Source organism: Mastacembelus armatus, chromosome 21 (assembly GCF_900324485.2).
Source record: "Mastacembelus armatus chromosome 21, fMasArm1.2, whole genome shotgun sequence".
NCBI lineage: Eukaryota > Metazoa > Chordata > Actinopteri > Synbranchiformes > Mastacembelidae > Mastacembelus > Mastacembelus armatus.
In genome coordinates this window covers 13,086,942-13,111,371 of record NC_046653.1, presented here as the reverse complement: position 1 = coordinate 13,111,371, position 24,430 = coordinate 13,086,942, and the positions used below count along the sequence as shown (strand labels likewise).

General features: G+C 40.7%; 1 protein-coding gene across 1 annotated transcript; it reads left to right on the top strand.

Annotated features, from left to right (window-relative positions):
• Positions 1-823: 823 nt before the first annotated feature.
• Positions 824-5,718, top strand: nr4a2a (nuclear receptor subfamily 4, group A, member 2a). The gene is made up of 8 exons (XM_026295569.1): positions 824-975; positions 1,473-1,574; positions 1,781-2,652; positions 3,156-3,285; positions 3,460-3,623; positions 4,103-4,305; positions 4,472-4,650; positions 4,776-5,718. The coding sequence occupies exons 3-8, from the start codon at positions 1,783-1,785 to the stop codon at positions 5,030-5,032; spliced, it is 1,803 nt and encodes a 600-aa protein (XP_026151354.1). The 5' UTR covers positions 824-975; positions 1,473-1,574; positions 1,781-1,782; the 3' UTR covers positions 5,033-5,718.
• Positions 5,719-24,430: the final 18,712 nt, after the last annotated feature.

Sequence of the window (24,430 nt, the reverse complement as noted above, 5' to 3'; positions counted from 1 at the left end):
CCAGCGGCTCACATACACTACCAGCTCTATGAATAGGCAGCCCACCCCACAGATCCCACCCCATCTGAGATCTAAATTTGGAACACAATTGAAATACAGAAATCCTGTCAGGAGATAACGAAGAATAATATTGACCCCTGGTTCATTAGGCCTGTTTCATACAAGTGTAGTGAGTCTGGCGTATCAGCTTCATTTTGACATAACTGTGCCAATGTACACTCACTTTTACACCAAGGTAACCATCAGGCAATAAATAAATGGCCATGCTAGTAAATATAGAGATGTTGGGAGCTGTGAAGTGTGTGTTTTAACACCAGTTGTTTCAGGTGGGGCAGGAAATGCTTTTTTTTTTTTTTTTTAACCTAGAAGTTAAACCTTTATTGTGTCAGAGAACTGTCCTGTGTGCTGATGCACTGGGGAGAAGCAAATGATTAAACCAGGCATGTAGAAAAATCATGGACATCACTTACTTTTCAAACCTCTGATAGAAAGAAAAAAGAAAAAAAAAAACTGAAATCCTGTGACAGCGATTGAAGTCACCCTAAAACAAGCCTGACTTAAATCCCCTGCAAACACAAAGGTGTCTCAACTGAGTTTAGGTGGGTTTACCCTCCACTACATTATGTCCATGTGTGAAGCAACATAGAACACATACCACAAGACAAATACACTCACCAGGAAAAATTGGGGCTTGAGAAAGTTCCCGTGCGGATTGGTCCATGTCGGTGTCGACGCTGATGACGTCGCGCTGTGAAACACGTGGGCCACGGTATCCAGAGCTCACATAAACAAAGCCACATTGGCCAGACTGGGTAGTCGAAGCTGGTGTCGCTGTCAGTGCGCGGAGTCACACGGTTTGCCTGCCTGGCGTTACTGGGTACCGACGCTCATGATTTGGAGCTTTTACCGAAATTGATGAATACCCCGTGCACGTTTATCGCATGGATTGAAAGCCACGATCCTGATGTGAAAGAGGTAAGACTCATCTATTTCTTTGCAATGTAATCTATGCGCAGCCTTCTCTGAATCCTTCTTTTTTTTTTTTTAATTCCTTTCAGTGTTTTTCACTTTAACTGAAATTACAAACAACTGAGCCTGATTCAGGTTGTTCGTATCTGTGAATGTGACTTTTGTGTCTCCAGAATTTCTATCGTTCTGTTTTTTAAACAAGTTGTCACTAATATCAGCTGCGCGAAGTTGGTCTGCTCATCCCGAGCAATTTCATACTTTATACCAACAAAAGAAAAAAAAACCAGCGTGAGCCATTTGAAATTTCTAAGCAAGCACCGTGTCTGTATCTATTAGCCACCTTCATTAGATTGTCCAAAAATGCTGTGCGTAATGAGACATTTGCTATCGTTTATGCGCAATAGTGCATGTTGATTCTGGTTTGATTCTTGGCTATTGGGGTCATTTGTAGAGATTGTTTTTATTTCGTAATAAAGTAAATGTGAGAGTTTGTGTTTTATTAGGGGAAGATCCAGAACAGAGGCGCCTTTTTGAATCCTGACATCCATACAACACCTGACATAACCCATTTCAAGTGTCCCCGAAACACTGTCAGAAGACTTGAGGTACGATACTGGTGATAAAATCATTTAGAAATACAACATACAGTCTTCGTTTCTAGTCACTCACTAATGTAAGGTATTGAGAGTAAAGCTTTTTATTTATTCAGATACCGAATTGATCAGACTGTTAAACTTAATGTAAAGTTTGAACACAACAGACTGATGTGTTTTTTTTTTTGTTTGTTTTTTTTTACCGGTTTGGTTTTCAGCCATGCCCTGCGTTCAGGCTCAGTATGGATCATCACCGCAAGGAGCTAGTCCCGCTTCCCAGAGCTACAGCTACCACACCGCAGGAGAATACAGCTGCGACTTCTTAACACCCGAGTTTGTTAAGTTTAGCATGGACTTGACTAACACTGAGATCACAGCGACTACTTCTCTCCCAAGTTTCAGTACGTTCATGGACAACTATAACACCAGTTACGACGTTAAACCGCCCTGTCTGTATCAGATGCCTCACTCTGGAGAGCAGTCCTCTATCAAGGTGGAGGACGTCCAGATGCACAACTACCATCAGCAGAGCCACCTGCCACCTCAGTCAGAAGAAATGATGGCTCACTCTGGGCCTATGTACTTCAAACCCTCCTCACCCCATGCCCCGAGTACGCCGAACTTCCAAGTTCAGCCTAATCACATGTGGGAGGACCCTGGCTCCCTCCACAGTTTCCACCAGAACTATGTTGCGGCCACGTCTCATATGATAGACCAGCGCAAGAATCCGGTGTCGAGGCTTTCGCTCTTCTCCTTCAAGCAGTCCCCGCCGGGTACTCCCGTTTCCAGCTGTCAGATGCGGTTCGACGGGCCGCTGCACGTCTCCATGAACCACGACAACCCGGGCGCGCACCGCGGCCTGGACGGCCAGAGCTTTGCTGTGCCCAGCGCCATACGGAAACAGGCTGGCCTGGCCTTTCCTCACTCGCTGCAGCTCGGCCACGGGCACCAGCTGGTGGACAGCCAGGTGCCATCGCCCCCGTCACGAGGATCTCCGTCAAACGAGGGTCTTTGTGCGGTATGTGGGGACAACGCAGCCTGCCAGCATTATGGAGTGAGAACCTGCGAGGGCTGCAAAGGATTTTTCAAGGTGGGCTGGTATGACAGTAATCACGTATCAGTGTTACTGTTATTACACCAACGATATACTGTGAGTTCCTCATTTTGCACGGCGCGCGTGTTTAATTGTGATTAATCCCACTGCTTTAAAAAAAAAAACAACACATCTTCCATTAACGTGATTAAAATTGCATTTTTTGTTGCGAGCCACACTAAATGTCATTACGCAGCAGCTTTAAGTGCGTGCGTAAAATAACTTTATATGACAATCACACCTATCCACACACAGCTGATCTCAGAGGACAGAAATAAAATATGAAAGATCACGAATGTGTATTTGCAGACTGTCTATTCCCTCCTGTTGGTTCACTCAGCAGAGTCCCAAAAACAGGAGATGAGACAGATATTGTATCATTTTCATCTTTTCATTTTTTGGTGTTGTGCAGCAAACCACAGTCCGTGTACTACATGGTATATAGCTTCAGAAATAGGCCTTTTGAGTGACATTATGTTTTTTCTTTCCTTTCTTTCCAGCGCACCGTCCAGAAAAACGCAAAATACGTGTGTTTAGCAAATAAAAACTGTCCTGTTGACAAACGCCGCAGAAATCGTTGCCAGTTCTGCCGCTTCCAGAAGTGCCTTGTTGTCGGAATGGTGAGAGAAGGTATGTGTATAGGCCACGCATGCAGGTGTATCACACCAGTGGTTTTTAATTCCACATTGGGAAAACCCCTGTGTGTGATACATGGCTGGACTGTTATTTTAGCAATATTTAAACATATACACAAAAGATATTGTTGACTAATATATGTCAATATATGTATTTTGCCTAACATAGTTGTCCGAACGGATAATCTGAAAGGTCGTAGAGGACGCCTACCATCCAAACCCAAAAGCCCCCAGGAGCCCTCCCCCCCTTCGCCGCCAGTGAGTCTCATAAGCGCACTTGTTAGGGCCCATGTGGACTCCAACCCCTCCATGTCTGCTTTGGACTACTCCAGAGTAAGTAAAGCACCACAAAGAAATAAAACACACACACACACACACACACACACACCCACACACACAGACAGACACACACACGCACACGCGAGCGCACACACACACACACACACACACACACACACACACACACAGTTACACAATGCATAAAAAGGCCAGCAACTATTACATTGGGTGAACACAGAAAGAGCAAGACTGACGACTTTTTAAATGTACTCCTGCGTTTAGGTAACAATTTATTGCTGTGAAAGTTTTCTATAATGCATCGCTAAATTCCCAACTTTGACAGGCTTTTAATGCGGCGTATTTTCTCCTACTTAAATTGCGCTGAAACAGAGAAGTTAATAAAAAAGAAGACTTGAATTTAATAGTAAAAACACCCTCTCTCTGTCTCTCTCTCTTGGAAATGGGCATTTGCAATTTCACGGATTATATATTTTAAAGGACCTCATTAAGGCGCTGTTTAAATTAAATTCCAGTTCCAGGCTAACCCTGACTACCAAATGACTGGAGACAACACTCAGCACATCCAGCAGTTCTATGATCTCTTGACGGGCTCCATGGAGATCATCCGGGGATGGGCGGAGAAGATCCCTGGCTTTTCTGATTTACCGAAGCAAGATCAAGATCTCCTCTTTGAATCCGCCTTCCTTGAACTTTTTGTCCTGCGGCTGGCGTACAGGTAAGCAGCGCCATTATTAAATAAAACAATCCAGGCTTTAGATAATCATCAGCTCCTCCTTCAAGCTTCATTGCTTCGGGTTTTATTAGCTGCCCAATAATTAGACGGCTCTTAAATACCCATTTATTGCCAAGCGTAATTAACGGCATTTTCTTATTAATTGCAGGTCCAACCCAGTGGAAGGCAAACTTATTTTTTGTAATGGAGTGGTGTTACACAGGCTACAGTGCGTTCGTGGATTTGGAGAATGGGTGGACGCCATCGCGGAGTTTTCTTCCAACTTGCAAAGCATGAACATAGACATCTCAGCTTTCTCCTGCATCGCAGCTCTAGCCATGGTAACAGGTGCGTAAAGGCGGCTGCACCTTTGGAAAGTGTGCCTGCGTTATTGTGCATGAGAGGCAGAGCAAGTTACTGCACAGGGAATCATTTCTCTTATCTCTTTTCTCTCTTGGTGTGTTTACCTTCAGAGCGACATGGGCTTAAGGAACCCAAAAGAGTCGAGGATCTCCAAAACAAGATAGTCAACTGCCTCAAAGATCAAGTGACATTCAATGGCGGTGGATTGAATCGTCCCAACTACTTGTCAAAACTCTTGGGAAAGCTCCCTGAACTGCGCACACTATGTACCCAAGGTCTGCAGCGTATCTTTTACCTAAAACTAGAAGATCTAGTCCCCCCGCCAGCAATAATTGACAAACTTTTTCTCGACACCCTACCGTTCTGAGTCTGACTCTACGGCGAGACCTCAAAGAACTTCCAAAAGACTGTTTGAGTCAGACTTCACAGATTTTTAAGCTTATTATTTCTGATTATCAGTAGGCTAATAGAACAACAGTACCCTATTATGAAACACGGAAAAAAGATAAACGGGAGGAAAAGGCAAAGTGTGTCATAGGCCCCTTTAATTCTCTGAAATTGCTTTTTTTCTCTCTTTCTCTTTTTTAAATTTTTTATTTATTTATTTATTATTATAATTATTTTTTTTGAGTGCCAAACGATTCAATCATCATCACGGGAAATTTCTCTCCAGTGGACAACAACAAAGTTAATCCGGTTTTACTGGTTTTTTTTTTAACGTCGGCTTTACTGATTCTGCATACTCAGATGTAATATATTCCATTTATATATATATATATATTATATTATATTATATTATATTATATTATATTATATTATATGAACTCACACGCACGCAGACAAACCCACACACGCTGTATATTCTGATAGATTATGTGATGCCGCCAACGCATCGGTTTATAACACGTGTACAAAGTTTGTTATAATCAGAAGATTTTCATTTTTCTTCTCTTTTCTTTTCTTTTCTGACTCGTGCCTGTGTGTTTCTGACAGGACCCCAAAAAGTATCCAGAAAAGATAACGCATGTTCTAGTTTTCCTTTTATTTTTCTCTTCCCCCTCCTCCCTTTTTTTTTCCTTTTATAGGCACTTGCTGAGGTGATGTCTATATATAATATATACCGGACACTATGTAGTCTGCTAGATTTGATACAGATTCGTAGTTATGGCACTCCTTTTATGTATGACGCATATGTGGAAAATATCTCATCTGTATAGAAAATGAGGGACCCATGGTGTTTGTAAAACTGTCAGACATTCCTTGTTTGTATGTGCTGTAAGTATTGTTGCTGTTGAATATAAACGTTTCTATATATTTATTATTTCTATTGCCAAGAGCTACACTAAGCATGGTGCAATTTAAACGATTTCAAAACCCACCCGAGTTCATGCTGAGCACGTTGTCTATGTTTTATGTCTTATAAACGTCTAGGTAGTTTTGATTTAACACGTTTGGAAATGGAAAAGAAAGGAAAAAAAAAAACACTTCATCTTATATCAAGACGGTTCATGAGTGTGTGATATAGGCCCACATCTTTGACATTATGATGTACTTACAACTTCTGTAACGCATTTTGGTGCCGAATTTCAAAAAAAAAAGAAGAAAAAAAAACAACTTTAGAGAGAAAGAAATATTTAATGTTTACAAATAAAACTTTAAAATAAATTCTTCACTAAATAGTTTCTCTGAAATGAACTTCCTCTTTAAATCTAGGCCCATCTGATCGAAAATAAGAGGCTTTTAGTACAAGAAAAAAAAAAAAAATATTTTCGAGTTGGAACTTATGATGCAGCTCCCAAGGCACACAGGCCTGCCTGCGCAAAAAAACAACAAACAAACAAACAAACAAACAAACGCTTTAAAAAAATTATAATTACCTTTTTCATCCTTTTTTGTCAGTTAATAAAATATGTAATGGAGCTTTTTCAAATAAACGACTGGAGTAAGTTACTGCCTGTAAGAAATAATGAATATGTCGCAAATAATGTGCAGGCCCACTCATCTTCTATTTTCAATCTAAGTATCTTGTGACTTTCTAAATACACGTATTATTCGACGGCTTCAACTGTTTTATTGATGCTTATATTCATTTAGGTATCTTAGTCATCAAAATTACATTTTAATACCCTGACTTTGGGAAAGACACGATAGTTTTCAAATATTTCAACAATGTTAAACAATTTATTTGCCCTCCCCTGGCTGTTAAAACCTATTTTCATTGTCTAACCCTTATTTGTGTTTGACCAAAAAAGCTGCAATGGATTAAATATAAAAAAATCTTCATTTTTCGTTTGGATCCCATATAATATTAAAAGAGAAGCTTGGATTTTTTAAAAAAAAATCTCCCACTGGATGATCCAAAAAACACTTTAATCTTTTTGTGGACATATTGTCCTCATTGCCTAATGAACTGTCCACTTCTGCATTATTTTAATTTGTGTTTTGCGCTACTTTGCTTTTACTCGGTTATGTAAACGTGCTGTTTACCTAATGCACCAGAACCAGAACAAGCTCCTCCAAACCAAAAGGCCGACATCCTGCGACCTGCTATTACAAATACAAAGTCATTCAGTGTGCAGCTGAAAATAACGTATTATGATGCGAAATGTGAAGCCCTGGTGGCGCACAGATAGCGCCGCTTTATAGCCACTGTGCGTCACAGAGCTACAACTCGTCTGTGTCATTTTGAATGTGAAGGCGCAAGAAAGATACGAGGATGCCACAAACAGGCACCTGTTTCCTTCTGCGACTGTTCACTTTAAAAGTTTCAAAGACAAAGTAGAATAGTTTGTTTTATGGTAGTTTTACAGTAAGTCTGTTAGTAGCGCTCAACCTCCCACAAAACCCCTGGGGGACCACAGCACCCCAGCAGCTCCTCCCGCTTTACTGACCAGTAAATCCTCCAGATTACAGTCAGGTACAAAAAAAAAAAAAAAAAAAAAAAAAAAAAAAATCCTATTTAACCCCATTTACTGATTACTAGAAAATCAACCACAATCAGGCCACTTTGACATGTTGCTGCGCACCAAAACTGCATATTGTCCTGCGTAATCGCAGAAGTGAAAGTCATTTAGATGTGTATGTAAAACGACAGTGACTGGCCCTGCACGAAGAGAAGCAGTGCCGCTGTCAAAAAGCCTTTCCTTTAGTCTATCAGGAGACAGAAGTGACGCCAGGCTCTGAGGCATGTCTGGGACTTATCCTCGGTGATTCCACATTTATCACATGATCGAGATGAAGGGAACAGCTTATTTTGAGAGATATTAGCGGCAGGCAATAAATTGTCTAAATAATTAGATCGTCACTGTAAAGTGCTAATTCCAAGGCAAATTGGGATTACATTCAGAACCAGTTTGCTGACATTTAGCAGATCTGTTGAAAGGGTGCATTGCAATGTCACAAGTTCTCTCTATTGACAAAGTACAGTTAGGTTTTAAACATGTCTATCTCAACACAATAAAACATGACACATGTAGCTAATACTTCTGTCAGTGTTTGTGCATGATTATATATGCTGGAGGACTTTGAGTCTAAATTCATTAAGAGCCTATGACTTCATTTCCTCCTCACACTTGACATCAGCAGAAGGTTAGACGTGATCGTGTCAGCATAAGTAGGACCAGAAGGAAGGAAAAGAAATCAGTTTCCAGTTGTTCAGTCTTGTCTGCAGCTCCTGCACAGAGAACAACAGACCGGAGCCAGGAGAGCGCAGGCGGCCGTCTCGTGCCTGCTGCTAAGAGCTGGTACACAAAGTGAGAAAGGCAGCAAGTTATAAGGCAGAGTCCCACCTTTCCGAGAGTGCTGCTTCACATTCACAGTACCACTATTAGATGCATGCAGCACACCGTGACTGCAATGGATTATGTTGCATGCACAGCTGCACTTTTGGCTAATTGTGTGGTGCAATCTGACTGGTCCACATGTGCAGTGCTTGGTGGATGTGGGGAAAGGAGCATCGTGGCTTTTCTTGTAGGTGTGTTTAGCGTGGAGACTGTCTGCACCAGTATGTTGTATGTCAGGAGTCATTTCCCAACAACAAAACAGAACAAGGCTACACTTTTATTGCATTTGAGCTATAGTTTGATTACATTTTGATTTGAATGACAATATTGGTCATGACTTGGGTCTAGTCTGGAGGTCTAATGTGTGAGTTACAGGCCTGGGAAGCCACAATAAGTTAGATCTTTGCGTTATCTGTGGTAGGATAGCGTGTACTGGCAACAAAGATACATGCTACAAACCTTTGATACTGTGCAGTATATCTAAGCTCAAACGGATGCATCAGAGGGCTTTTGTACATGTGTAGGTTTCTCCAACCTGGAGAAAATCAAGACTATAATTAATTACAGTTAGCTACTATACATTTTATAAGTGGCTCTGAAAGTTATTTGAGGTTATTCTCTTTGAGAAAACTTGTTGGCAAGACCTGAAATAGATCCAAATGACTAAAACCCAGTAATGTGCTCTTTATTACTTGGCATATAAAAGTGATTTAAAAAGTATTTGTTATTTTTCAGTATGCCACTGTACTCTGATTTTCATGTAGCTTCCATCACAGACTTTACGTTCCACCTGTCTCTTCAATAAGAGTCTGTTACGTACAGTTTTACAATAATTCTGCTTACTTTTCATTCACTTGGTGTATTCAGTCCACACTAACATTCAGAAAACACATCCTTTCATGTTACCTTTCTCTGTTCAAGCAGGCGGCTTCAGAAGCCTGCAGTAAAACATGTTGATTACACAACTTATGAATCTCATGAGTCCTGCCCACTATAGCCCTAAACAAAATGAATGAATAATGAGTTGAATGATGGCCTTTTGGATACGACTGTCTATAGTTATATTACTGTGACTATCTGATTTACCATATTGAAATGCTGATGATTGTCCAATAAATAATGTAAAGAGCTGATTTCCAAGTGGCGATGCAGAGGAAGAAATCCACCTTGCATATAGATGGAAGTGAACCATGTCTGTCCTTCTCAGCCTGTGGCCCAGAGCGGCTTTATCATTCATAGGACTAAACAGACAATCAATTCAGCAGCCATGTATGAAGGATGAAGGGATGCGACAAGCTGTGAATGATGAGAAGCCAAAAATCAAAGGCCTCACTCCTTCTTAGCTCTAATGGCCATTACCAGCCCAGACAGCACTAGTAAAATGAGGTTAATCATTCGCACAGATCCTTTCAAAGAAGATTGACTGAACTTGATGCCTCGTCAGATCACTCATAAATATTTACTTGATATTAAACAGCTGTGTATGCTCTGTTATTGCGCATTGATTTCTGATGGATGCCATCAAATTATTGTTTCAAGTGTGGTCAGTAAAATCCATTAATGCAACGCTTGTACCAAGACTCAATTATGCTAACCAGAAGGAATTAATAATACAATGAAAATGACACGACATTATGATAGAGGGTTTTTTTTTTCAGGAAACTCAAGATATGGACAGGAAAAAGTAGGGTGATTTTTACAAATCATCATGTAATCACCAAATACCAGAAGAGCCCAGCGCAGATAGATAGCACTCCATCTGTCCAAATTAAATTGCACTATCCTACAGTTTAAATTTATGGGCATGTATCAGTATTGAACACATGGGCTCAGTCCTTTGACCTTATTGACAAAATGAAATCGGAAAGTTCCTTTATAGAAAGAGTTAATGTTTCCTCGGGCAGACATGTTTCCGATTCAATTAGTTTTAATGAAGCCGGTGCTCAGTGGTTACTGAAGTAGAAAAAACAGGCATAAATGCCTGATGGTAATAGAGGACATATTAAGAAGGAAGGGATCGGACACACAGTGCGTGTTTCTAAGTGGCGAAAAATGCCTCTATCAGGCTGGCAGGAGCCAGTGGCTTGGGAAGCAGTGAATTGTATGAGCCTCAAATGATGCATTAGGTCTCTGGGGCGAAGCTGGAGGAAACTGAGGAGCAAACTGTAAAAACACACGAGAGAACGTAGGTTTGATGACACACGTGGCTTATCTGACTAACAATAACGCCCGTATGCAAACCTCATCTACATCACAACAGCCTATCATATAAGTAAATCCATTCATTCTTAGATTAGAATTATTTTATAATATTGTCACAGTTTTATTTCCTGAAAAATGCTGCTCATTTCCTTGCTTTTTTGCATTCTCCCCAATTTACACCTTCCACTGTGACAATGTGACTGAACTCAGGGATGCAAACTATCCCTCTGTCTGATGTCAGTGTGTAAAATGTCAACATGGTCAGATGCACTGGCTCAGTTCCCACTAGAATATGCCCTCATCCTGTGTTATGGTTGTTGCCGCTGCTCCATGTGAAGTGAAACATATAAAACACACCCATGCACATGTAATCTGTTCATGTCTTTGAGTCACATCGTGTGTGTGTGTGTGAGTATGGTTCTTTATCATCTTCTTAGTGTTACCGTTCCTCTGTCTTTTGCAGCCCTCTTCACGAGTATTTAGTCTTGCTAAAAGAATGCAATCTGGATTAACAAAGCAGATACATGGGTGTCGTGGTAGCCTAGTGGATTAAGGTGCTCCCCATGTAATCATAACATCCCTGGTTTGGTTCCAGTATTGCATGTCATTTATCCATCTTTCTCTCTTCTCATTTCATGTTTGTCACCTCTCTCTGCCTGAAAAGCCCCAAAATACATCACAAAGCAGATGCATTATTCTCTTAGGAATTAAAAACAATCATGGTTTAGAAACTTATCTTACAATTAAACAAGCAAATTTAGAAAATTTTGATGTAAGTTTGTGCAGCTGTCTGCTCTTGTTTGTCTGACTTTCCTTGTGTATGAATACTAGTACAGACATGTAGCCACAACACAGTATAACCACAAAAAACACATAGTGATGCTTTTACAAATCTCCCATTTACAGTGAGAGGCTGCCAGTAGAAAGTGCCAGAGAGTGGCAAATTCTTCAAGGGTCAAGAGTCAAGGGTCAATGTGTGTGTGTGCACATGTCAGACAAAAGGGAAGGGAAGAGGACGCTTGTGATGTGTGTGTGTGTGTGTGTGTGTGTCACAACAGACAGAAGAGATCCAGCCCTGGCTCCCACACAGCTTTGTCATATCATTAGGAGATTAGGAACACACACGTCAAGCTAGGCAGCGCCTGGTGCAATAATGCACCTGCCAGCTCTCAAAATCCACTCAACCCTTGTTCAACCCCTTGTTCCTACATGTTGACACATGGCACAAAGGCATGCACACACCAAATTTCTAAATATTGACCCTCTTGCTTAATGCACACATAGAAACTGAAGGTTATAATTTTAGATTAGTGAAAGCTTGGTAAATTGAAAACAGCATTTTAACATGTCATATAAAAAAAGGAATGAAATCAAATGCAATGCAAACATGGAGTGTATGTTAAAGGAAAGTGTACTTTAACACACATCCAGTAGAAAACATAAATATCAAAGACATGAAAAGGTTGGAAGCTGGGAAAAGTGGACATTTTACATGAAAAGTCTGATGGGAGAAGGTCGTTGTCTTTCTTCATGACAGAGTTCCAGAGAAAAGGAGAGAGGGGGCGACTCAAAGAGATTCATCTCCACCAGGATTCAAGGTCATCCAACCTAGTCATCCTAGAAGCACTTGAAAAATATAGAGTGAAGACTGCAGATATTCTCCACCCCCCCAAAAAAAAGGGGTATGGAGGAAACACTCTGACTTGAAGAGAATCACTGACCTTCAAACAAGCTCTCTATCCATATAGAGTAGGGGAGGACATGCACAATCCATCAAAAATGCACATGAACTTTTCCTCTTCAAATAGTTCCCGCTTGAATAGCAGTCAATGGATCAACTATGAATATTGCATGTACTGAATTGCAGGGGATCAGATTGAATTCACTGTGCAAAAAACAAATCTAGGATATTAGAATATCGCATTTCAGCACTGAGATGCAAAAACTATGTTCTGAGTGATAACATTTTCAGTTGTGACCACTGTGAGAGTAAACACTAGATTTAATCTCTTTTGTTACCCCGAAATGTGTAAAACGAAAATTTGTGTAAACATTTAAATAATCTAAAATGTACAGAGAAGAAAATATATCATGCCATTAATAAAAAATGTGTAAAAAATAAAATAAAATAAAACTCAGAGTCCACCTCATGGTCATGAAATTGCCTTTTGCCACAGTCCCTCTTCAGGAATGGAAAGATCAGTGTTAATTTTCAGTCGGTCTTTGATTGGATGAACCTGCCTCCCTCTTGCACGACATGGCTACCACAGGTCAGTGGCTGGTGCAGTGTAGCATGAAACAAACAAATAGAAAAAGGCACCTTGTGGCACTTGACTCTCGCCAGAATGCAACTGACGGCAAGCCTGCCAGCATCCTATAATAACGACCGGTGCCTCCTATCCAAAGAATAGGAGAGAGCGAGAAGTGAGGAGGGATGGAGAGGAAAAGGAGCTGGGAAAGGGTGAAACAATGCATTAAGAGCTGGAGAGGGTTAGAGAAGAATGTAACATGTTAGTGACAAATGAGTAGAAGCAGATGCAGTGAAAAATAAATAATCTGATGAGCAACACAAATTGTTAATATAGGTCATGTTTATTGTTTCTAGTGCATGATCACTGCTTTGCTCTAGCACTGAGAGTGTGTAGGACTTCCTTTAGGGGTGACTTTCTGAGGTTGGTCATTAACGCTGTTACCTGACAGAAAAATGTAACTCAAATCCAATCTCAGGCCATATACAAAGATACACATTTAACTGATTAAATAGGAATTTACATTGAAAAAATGTTCTATGAAGCCCTTCCTGTCTCCAGAATGAGCTGTGCAAAATCTGACGAATTCACTTCAGTGATGTTGGGGCTAAAGACTAGAAGTTTGAAGAAATGTAAAATATATATATACTGGTGATGTGGAGCCAGAGTGAGGTGAACTTATATCCAGCTTCTTGTTTCTGCTTGAGGTTAGTAGCTCAAACTGACATTGGCTGCTACAAACCACACTTGAATCACCAACCGAACTGTCAGCAGTCATGTTGTATTGTGGGGGATGTCAGGTTTTGATAAAGAAGAATAAAATGTGTTGTAGAAATGAGTGTATCTCTGATTCTGCTACATCACTTTTGATCATTTTCTTTAACTGTCCATGCAATCCTAGACAAGAGGAGTTCTCATATAAAACCTGCTTACAATGAAGATATGCACAGAAATAGGACATCAATTTTACTGTATCCTCTAATATATATATATATATATATATTTTTTTTTTATATACAATTATTAATATTCCAAGCCATCTTCCTTTAATGTTCTACCCACAAGTAAAAAAAAAAACAGGCTGGCCAGGACAAGGTGTGGAGGCAAGGAGAATAGCAGAACAGAAGGAACAAGACAGAGGGAAGACGAGAACGTGGAGAGCCGATCACCCTGTGATAAGACAAGGAAAATAAGTCTGATTATCACAGAGGCCGGGAGCATTAGACAGACAGTTGGGAGTCATCTCAAAACTCAGGAGGGAAGAGGCAAGACAAGAGGTCACAATTATGCCCCGCTTGCTACACTCCCCTCCTCCTCATGAAGTCCTCTAATATATTCTGTTAGTTCCTGTATGGCGCGGAGGGGAAATTCTAATTAAAGGGTGGAGGGAATTTTGACACATGTGAGGCAGAGATCAATATTTAGCACCATAATCAGCCATTCCTGATGGCTTGACGGTGTCACTGTGAGCAGACCGCAGCTCTCCATTAGAGTGCTTGGGAAAGAGCAGACAGGCAGGCAAACAGGCAGGCAGCCAAGCAGGCAGGCTGCAGAGAAGCGCCAAACTCCCAGCCAAATCATGAATCAAAGCAAGTGATGCCTCTCGTGCTCCATTTTGCTTTGCTTTTTATCTTCATTCATCCTCTTAAAGGAGAAAAGTGAACTCTGTCAGACTCCTTTTGTGATAAGGTGCAGAAAAGAAAGGAAGAATGCCATGTGGGGATATGGAAGATCAGGAGGAAGTGCAGCTGTCACGACTGTGGACTGTGAAGTACAGAGATGATCCTTTCTGTTTTCTCCTTTTGGTTTGACAAATATTTTATTTGAATTCCGAACAGCGGAGAAAAAAAAAAAAATTCAGATCCTTCATGCAAGTAACAACAGAAATACCACACTGAAAACACACTATTACAAAGTACATTTAGGTCCTCCACTGAATAAATTGTACAAGTATCATTATTATTATAGTATTATTAGAAAAATATATTTGATCTATCCAAAACTGCCCAAAAATCAGTGTAGCCCTGGTCAGGGTTACAGTAATATATACTGTACACTTTAATACTATTGGATGAGTAAGTGGCATTTTACTGCTGTAGTTGGTGTAGCTGAAGATGATTTTAAAAATTTTATAATGTGATCTAATTTAACCTGTGATAGTACATCATCCATTAAGCTCATTGTGTGTTTTGTATTCTTCAGGTACCTTAAATTTGTTCTTAAATATAGTTCTTGAGTAATTGCACTTTATTCCAACACTGATTTTTGAAACTCCTTTATTATTATTTATAAAACTAGCAGTTCTCTTTAAACATCTAAACCAAAACTACTGTATTAAACAGATACACACATTCTCACAAGCACACACAACATTTGTGGCACGTGAACAAGCCTGCTCTACTGACATGGATTTTGACCACTGACTCAGTATAAAGAACATGGTGTTGTTTCCAGAGGGAAAGGAAAGAGAATGAGGGGCAAAGGATGGGGCATGTGGAGGTGTGTCTATGTGTGTGTGTGTGTGCGTGTGTGTGTGTGTGTAGGTTGGGGCAGCAGCCTAACTCAGGGTGTCCCCTGTCTCCATGTGTCAGCCCATCTCCTTGTTCTTGCATGTCACTGACACACGCGTGGGTACTTACCAACCCAAGTTGCTCCAATTAATGGCTGTCCCACTGCGCTGTCCGTTGTGCGGTGTGCTAGCCTGGGTGACAAGATATGGTCTGGGATCTGTCTCTCCAGTGACATAAGGAAGGAATTTTAAGAGGGAAAAGTGATGCAAACACACACCGCCTCATGCTGCGCCCAGATAGGTAGATAACAAAGACTCTTGTAAATGAGTGGCAGCGAGGAAGGCATTGAGGATTCTCTAATTACTTGCTGCAATCTATCTAAGTCACTGGCCTTCTAATTTGATTTATCAGAATGCATGAAATCCCTTGGAATAATGCCCTTATTAGAAGGACAGAATTGACGGGGGGACAAGAGGTCTGCCGAGAGGAGGAGGGGAGCAGAGATTTAAGCATCAATTACAGTCAAAAGGAGAATTAATAGTTATTAATCCACAAACATAGCTAGCGTTCTCTCTGCTACCTCTCTGCTACTTGGAGGCAATCCCCTTCACATTTGCCCCGCCACACACACACACGCACACACACACACACACACACACACACACTCACATGGTCACATACTCTTCAGACATCCACATAACAGCATATAAAAAAATACACACTTCTGTTAGCACACACCAGCATTCACAAAAACACACACAGGTACCCTTACACACACACACAGCTGCAAGCGAACACACAACCACACACGTGTATTCATGAGTTAAATGAGAAAACGCTCTCATTAAAAGAATTCACAAAAAAAGCAGAGCAACAATAACAAAAGTAAGATGCCATAAATATCTCTTACTCCGGACGGTCGTATCATTTTGCCCACCGGTAGAGCAAAGGTCCTTAACTGTTTAACGAAATTCTTGACTGACAAATTCAATTGCTGTCAGTCTTCCAGGGCCCTCAATGTAATATGTGCATTTTGATTCAATTTTCGCTACAAACACATACATATACATATTGTTTATCTGGTTATGTGTACAAAAAAATCAATACTTATATCTGTGGTTTGTCATTCCTAAGTGCATCATGAAATTGCAAGATATCCCTCTAATTGAATCCAACAAAACCACATAGATTGTTAATTTTGAGCTATTAAGCTTTTGCAACATTTACAATGTCTTATTTTTGTCTGTTGATGAGTCTTGTTTTTCTCTTTGAATGGGGGAAAAAACATTTTATATATTGAAAAATTGAATTTAGAAAGGTCAATCTCTAAACAAATAACAATAAATCAAAGATTAAGCTTACTTGTATCATTTCTAAAGAGAAGATTTCAAAGTACAAATGAAGAGTCTCCAAAAGCACAAATAATTGGGGACATAAAGTCTCTATTCTAAATGGAGGATTATTATGTAATTACACATAGTAGAAAATCATGACTATTCAAATCATCCTAATTAATTCATATTTAACAGCACTTAAGAAAAAAAAAAGAGACAGGGTCATATTGCATGAACAATAACAACAAAAGGACAGCTTGTCATGTAAAATAATTTAAAGAGCTATGAAGCCAGCAATGCTGCATTAGGTGACATTCTGGTCTGAGTTTTATGCTAAATTCTGTGGTTTTTGTTAAAGGGTTGCTGAGTGGCTGAAAGGAGAATGCCAGTGTGCTGTTGCTTTGCTGTCAGTCACACAGAGGCAGTATTTAGACAGGGAGCTGAGAGGTCTGCTCTGCTGCCAGCTCCTGCCTTTTAAACAGCCCTTTCCTCAGAGAGACAGCTTAGCACTGAGTGCCAGTCAACCTCGCCTGCCCGGCCATGTAACCCCCCTCCCATACACACATACACATACACACACGCACGCATGCACGCACACACACACACACACACACACACACACACACACACACACACACACACAGACTCTGATAGCCTCTTTGCTGAAAAACTATTTGGCAGAAGGGGAAAAATGATCGTTTGTGATCAGACCCAGAGGTATATTGTGATGGGTCTATCCCCCCCGTTTCAACAAAGTGGAGCAAAAGGCGCATGGACAGCAGATTCATCAGCATTACTTGAATGGAAGAACAAGCTCATACAACATTACATGGCTGACAGGGAAGATGAATCTAGGCAACTTGCCGCATCGGGGATCCTCATAGACCCGCAGTCACGGCCTGTGGTAAAGACTGAAGGATGGGAGAGAGGTTGTGGAGATAACACATCACGCCCTGTCTACGTCCCATATTATGGTGCTGTCCTGTAGAGAGTCTGGGACAATACTGTGTTGGCTGCCAGAGTGTTGTTGACATCACTGACAAACCTCTATGGTGTCAGGCAGTCACTCACACTTCTACTGGGTGTCTGTCATCATGCTCAAACAGTCAGGCACTGACACCTTTTCACGTGAATGAAGATTCTCCAGTGACTGACAAAAAATAGTAGATGGCCTTTAAAGCGGGGAAAAAAAACACAGCAAGAATAGCACCTCTCTTCAAAGGAAGAGACTTATAATTTGCAATAATGGCACACCAATAGCTCTCGGAGAGAAAATTACAGGAAAAAGCCGATCTGAAATATCCTTTTAACTGGCAGAAACACATCCATTGTAGACAGAAGTCTTGTTTACTTGGTAAAATGGCATCAATTAGGAGCGGATGGCAAAATTAGCATATTCTCTTAATGGACTGGCCTTTCTTGTGCAGCGCTCTCACACTGATTGTATGGAAGGGACATGTTAAGGGAGACTGAGAAAAGGTCAGGTGTCTGCACCATTCAGGTGATCATATTTTTCACCAAACAGTTGTGCATTCTCCATGGCTATTGTCATGTTATACTGCAGCTGAGAGCAACATTCCTGTATGCAGAGAAATTTTTATTTTAAATTACTGCAGAAAACAAGTCACTCACTCTAACACTTCCAAGATACTGAACAGGTAGGATGTGAACATTTCTACAATCTTATCTCTTCCATTTTTTCATATATTTAAAAAAAAATTTGCACTCCAATAAATGTAGGCATGTCAGAAACATTCCAGTGAAAACGTTGCAAAGCTTTACCCTTTTACCTCATCAAAAGTTAAGTGTGTTTGCGTTCTTGGTTGATTAGAAACACTGTTGGGACTTAAGTATATTCTTGAAAAAAAAAAAAAAAAAAAAGATCTAGAAATTAAAAAAAATTAACAGGCAAATTAAAGAAGTGTTCAATATCAAATTCCTAGTAATATCAAGTTAATCAATGTGAATGATTTATCAGTTTATTTTCATTATGAACAGCCCCGGATCACTTTGAGAGCTAATTAATTCTAAAAATGATATTTCATCATTGTGCTGCAGTATGTATCTCAAGAAGGGCTCAGCTCCTCCCAGACAGACCCAAGCTGCAGACTGCAAATTCTCTTCCCTCATCTTCCTCCCCTCCTCCCTTGTGCCTCTGCTCCCACCACCCCAAATTGACTGGTCTTGCACAGTTGCAGCTGAACAAGAAAGGAATTGCTAGTGTCAAGACACAGTTTACAAATATGACATCTCCTCTGGCATGGCTGGAAATATGAAATATTGATTTATGTGCAGTAAAAGGTCTTATAAAAATGATCACATACACATGAGGGATTAATGCGCAGAAGATCAATAGAAATTTCATTCTTGACACTAGACTGTCACCTATGGTGAAATGCTAAAATAAAGAAATCAATATTATCTATGAAATGTCAAATTTATTATAATTATGTGGATGAAAGCCGGCCAAGTGGCTCCCAGGGGGCCGGGAGGGATAGGTTACCACTCTCAAGCATCCCTTATGTCCCTCCTTCTCATGCTGCCAATTTTGAGAGCAATATTGGTGTAAAGGGTTTTCACCCGTTATGTATGGCCTTGTTGTAACAAATTCCTCCTGGAATATTTAACTGTGGAAAGACTGACAATGGACAGAGCTGCAGTTCATAGCCTGCAGGTTGTGTAGTTAACAGCTGTTAGCTTTGGCACATATTGTATGACTGCCCTCTCGACTGAAATCTATTTGGCAGCTGCTGCTGACATGGACAAGTTGCAGGCCACCAAAGTACGACATCTCAGCATGCGCACTGGTTTCAAAGATGACGGATTAAATCGGGCTACAAATTGATCTTAAGACCAGAATGTATCAGTAATCATGCTGATTTGTTTTGCCATGGAAAAAAAAAAGATTTACGGGTAGTAAGAAACAAACATACAATCAGAACTAAGAAAAATAATGCAAATGATTTTTGAAAGTGACTTTTCAAGTTTCTGCTCAGGCGTCACTATTTTAAACTGATATCAGGAGACTCTAGGTCTTTCTGTGTTATTGGGCTTTCTCAAATCCTCCTCAATGTTTTATTTGCTATTGCATTTAAACTATTTGTGTTCATTCACTTGTTTTCCATGTCTAATTAATATCCTTTGAATGTGTGGGGATCAATTTATTTAATCAATGTTGGGTAGTGCCTCTGGCCTTCTAAAGGTCACTTAGATATGGCATGGGAAATCATCAGAGTCAGATCACAAAGGGCTGAGCAGGTAATTTAAATGTGGCAGGCAAACTTTGCATATATGATCACACATTTCTGAAAAACTACAGAAAATTATTTTCCTTTCTGTCTTCCCCCTTTCAGGCAATAGTCTTTTTTTTCCACCAGAGGCCCACTGTACACACTAGAGTGTGGCAGCTGTGTAATCCCTTTAACAACCAACGGGGCTATTAAATGAACCGGCGGCGCAGCTGCAAATAGCCAATAAAGCCTGCACAATATCATCCCTATTAAACAGTAATCTCGGCAGGCTTAAGAAGTTCTCTGAAAAATGGGAGGAAAACCATAACAAAATGTAATCAAGCAAAACATGAGGATTTTCCTCAACAAAATAAGCCAAACAATTTTCACAGTGGCTTACTTGAAAGGTGTTGAGCAACAGCATTCGTGCCTCAGAACTTCTCAGCCCCTTCAGGTGACCACGGATTGCTGCCTTATCACAAATACAGAGGCAGACAACAAAAAAATGAGCCTGTCAATCGAAGCAATTTATCGCCACAGATATTAACAGAGAAAGGGAAACAGGAGAAAATAACAAATTGTGCAGTTTTAAAAGTGACCAAATCAAATTCATAAGATCACAATTTGAGAGATAGAACCCAGTTTATTTTTCCTCCCTTTCACCGGCTTATGTGCTCTGTCAGATGAAAGAGGAGCAGAGAGCTGCTGTTGATGGAGCCTTTGAGCTTGGGAGAGGTGGCAACGCAGCCTCTTGAAGGGGTGCCGGGGACAGCGATAACCGGGGAGGCCGCGGGAGCTCCCTCCGCTGCCGGTGGAAGGTGTTCCAACTTATCAGAGTCTGCACACGGGGAATGATTACCCCTCTGCCGGGCCGATTACTGCTGGCTCTCCGGGTCAAAAGCGGTCCAGGATGAAAGAAAGAACTGAAGCCTCCTATCCTGCCACCAATCATCCATTAGCACTCAGAGCGAGGGGCTTGTCTACCCCTCCACCCCCCAACACCTTCTCTCCGACATGGGCTTGTCAGTCTGGTGCATAAGAAGGAGAGGGACATAATCACAGGCGGGACTCTCACTCACACTGATGTCACGGAGGAAAGCGTGGGCCCTGCAGTAATTTATGGATCAGTATAGAAGCACTTCCTTGACATATTATTTATTCATTTGACTTTGTTTAAGAGCAAACCTCATCATGTCGGTGAGCAGTGTTTACAGTATTCTTGTATGGTATATATGCTGAATCACTCAAATGGATAAGAATATAAAACAGAACAAAAAAAAACACACACACACACCTCAGGTAACTGATTGCTGCACATGCCATATAATATTCCCCTCATTTTTTATTACAGGAAAAGGCTTTGGAAATGTACTGGTGTGTGTCAGTACAGCTGCTGCCTTTTACGTACCTGCTCTGTATATTTTTACATCATTTGTATCATTTTCACATCCCAACTGAAAACAAATTTGATCACTGTATCCTATTGAAATAGGAATATGTACCTGAACAAAGCAGTCTGAACCTGTTCTACTGGCTCCACGGGGACTGAGGCATTACAGTTGGGCTATCTACATTTAATGCTTCACTCTGTATGCATTCCCAAGCCACAGTCTTGTTATGGACAATGGGCTGGTGTAGCACAGCTGACCAGACTCACCTCAGTCTATAACAACACAACCCTTCAGATTAAGGTCAGTGCTTCAGCCAGCTACCTCTCACTCTCCTCTCTTTAAGACCAGAAAAAGCACAGGAAAAACTCCAAGCCAATTGTTAGTGACACCTCTGATGAACAGAGTGTAAAAATTCTTTCTCCCATGCCTTCATGCACAGGTCAATGTAGTGGTCTTTACAATATAACAGTGTAATGCCTTACTCAGAAACATCAATCGTGTAATTCCAGTGACCAGTCTATTTGGTGACTGGGAGAGGTGGGTCTCAGGGGAGTGGGGGCGGCTGTGTGAATTTAGGGTAGAAGAGTGGACGGAAGCTGTGCTGAATCTCCCACAGGTAAGCCAAAGAGACACCGTAGGTCAGTCCTGAGTAAGGAGGAGTGGGATCTGCCATTTACAGGCTGCAGTCATTCAGACAGAGCTACAACAAGACCTGGGCCTCGTTTCCCAAAAGCATCTTAAGGTTAAGATGATATTAGCCCAGAGACTTATAATGGAACTTAGATAATCCCAGCCTTAAAATGCTTTTGGGAAATGATGTCTTGGGCTGCTGCTCAGTGAGGCTGAGGTTGAGAAAATGTCCTTAATGTGCTCAAAAAAATAGAACAAATACCTTTTTACAACAACTAATTGTTTTTAGTAATCCAACTTCCCTTTATATATTATATGACATTTTGTACAGCACCATCATCTAATTTTTAATTTTCCCAATAGTTTTGGTGATACACTCTAAACTCAGATGGTGAAGTTGATAAACACTATATCACCACACATCCGTCATTTTTTGTATATTGCTATGTTTGCGTGACCATTTCCCTAAAAATACTCCTGTGCACAGCATCACAGAGCCACTGGGGCTGTGGGCTCTTGATCCACAATCAGACCACAAAGTCACATTTGCTCATTCATGTGAAACAGGTGAGGCCAGAAGCTCGGTGACGTACTCACTCATCGCAGGGCTACCTGGTGTTGCTACTTCTGTAGACGGTGAACAAAAATGTTGCTGGCTCACTAGATGGCTCAGCTGGGCCGCCACAACTCAGTCACAACAATTTCTCACTACTTTGTTCCCCATTACACAACATTTTTTTCACTAGTGGTGCAACACAGCTAGTAAGCTATGATTATCAAATTTCACAGGTTAAAATCCTGGTGTACTCTAGTCTTAATCTCACTGATGACTGCTTAAATCAAAAAGTTTAGTGTCTCACCACGGCTCTTGCTTGTTTTGGAAGTGTAACTCACCATAGAAAAGAATCCCCACGTTGAACAAAAGTATTTTTTCTATATCTTACCATTCACTATCAAGATTAGTTTTGCCCAAAAGGTCATTTATGTATCAAACTGTCCTGCACAGTCCAAGGACTTAAAAACAAGGCCAGACATATGGTCAAAATGAAGGCAGTGGAGTGCTCACTAAAGTGTCCTGTTGGTTCATATATAACCTTTATATCACTGATAAATTCCAATCATTATTCCAAAAGCAATTCAGGTGATGATCTTACTATGGTGCATATTTGAGCAGAAAGAAGTAATAACTATTTGCGGCTAGCCATTTGACTAGCAGGGCAAAAACATTCCCCTTATTATCCCTTCTCTGCACTGAGAACATTAGAAAGAGTTCCAGAGGGATTGTTTTCCTAGGCCGTAGCAGAAATGACATGCCAAATGATGACTCAACACCAGGAGTGGCCCTCACATTACTAGAGATAAGCACTGACCTTGCCCTTTTGAAGATGAGTGGACAAAAAGCATATCAGAAATAGTAACCAGCACCACTACCTTGACACTATCACTGAGTGAAATCTTTCTGCTGGTGTTCCTTCTATTTTAACCATTCTCTGTGTTTAATGACAATATTGGCATTCGCTCTATTCAGGTAACACAGGTTTCACAAACCCTTTAAATGTATGTGAAAGTTTCCTATATAGCTTTATCCTTGACCCTAAGTGACTTCTACTGAACATCCTGGTGCAGTCATGTGACAGCGTGTGAATTTGTGTACCCACGACATCATTTTAAAAATTCTGAGGTTTGTGACACCTGTGTTGCATTGGGTTCTTGTGGCTGAATAGTAAGTGCTTAAGTGTAAAAATGTAAAGAAGCGCATTCATCATCATTCAAAGGAGAGCACAAGTTGAACAGGGTAACACATTTCGCAGGCCAATACAAAGAGGGAGATCTCACTACATGGAAGGACTTGTAAAAATGCTGTTTTCAATGATCCAAAGCATCTTGTCTTGTCCTTTTCACATGCTTTCAATGAATTATGTATCTGCAGTGATTTATGGTGCGCCATGCTCAACCTCGTCCCTCTCCCTCAACGTGAGATCCTACATGGATTTTTCACAGGGACCCAACTGGGAAAACCAAAATTGCTCAATTTAAGGAAGTAATTAAAATTGTCCGCAATCAATATTTATCTTTAGCAGGACCCCAGTGGGGGTTTAGTGTCTCACCATCCCCCCGCTCTGCCCTATGTCTAGCCCTATGTCCCCCTGCTCTTCTCATTGACAGCTGTTCAGCTCCTTCAAACAAACCAGAGACAGGAGCAAGCTGTTCTGACTCAGGACTAAAATGACATGTGTTGTGAATAATCAAATGACCCTAGTGAGCCAGAACAATGGATGCTGAACAAGTCCAGCAGACTAAGATTCAGATCAGTTAGCTACAGAGGGATAACTTCATTGTGTATTTTGTGCAACAATTAACAGTCAATCCATCATTCCCACAAACTAACAAATTTAGATATGAAATTTTCAAATCTCATGAATAATCACAAGCTGAG

What these genes read in the sequence shown, in the direction of transcription:
- nr4a2a (XM_026295569.1), top strand. Translation starts at nt 1,783, where the DNA reads ATGCCCTGCGTTCAGGCTCAGTATGGATCATCACCGCAAGGAGCTAGT. An exon ending in GCTGCAAAGGATTTTTCAAG is followed by an intron (nt 2,653 to 3,155) that starts GTGGGCTGGTAT and finishes CTTTCTTTCCAG; the next exon opens with CGCACCGTCCAGAAAAACGC. An exon ending in AGCTCTAGCCATGGTAACAG is followed by an intron (nt 4,651 to 4,775) that starts GTGCGTAAAGGC and finishes GTTTACCTTCAG; the next exon opens with AGCGACATGGGCTTAAGGAA.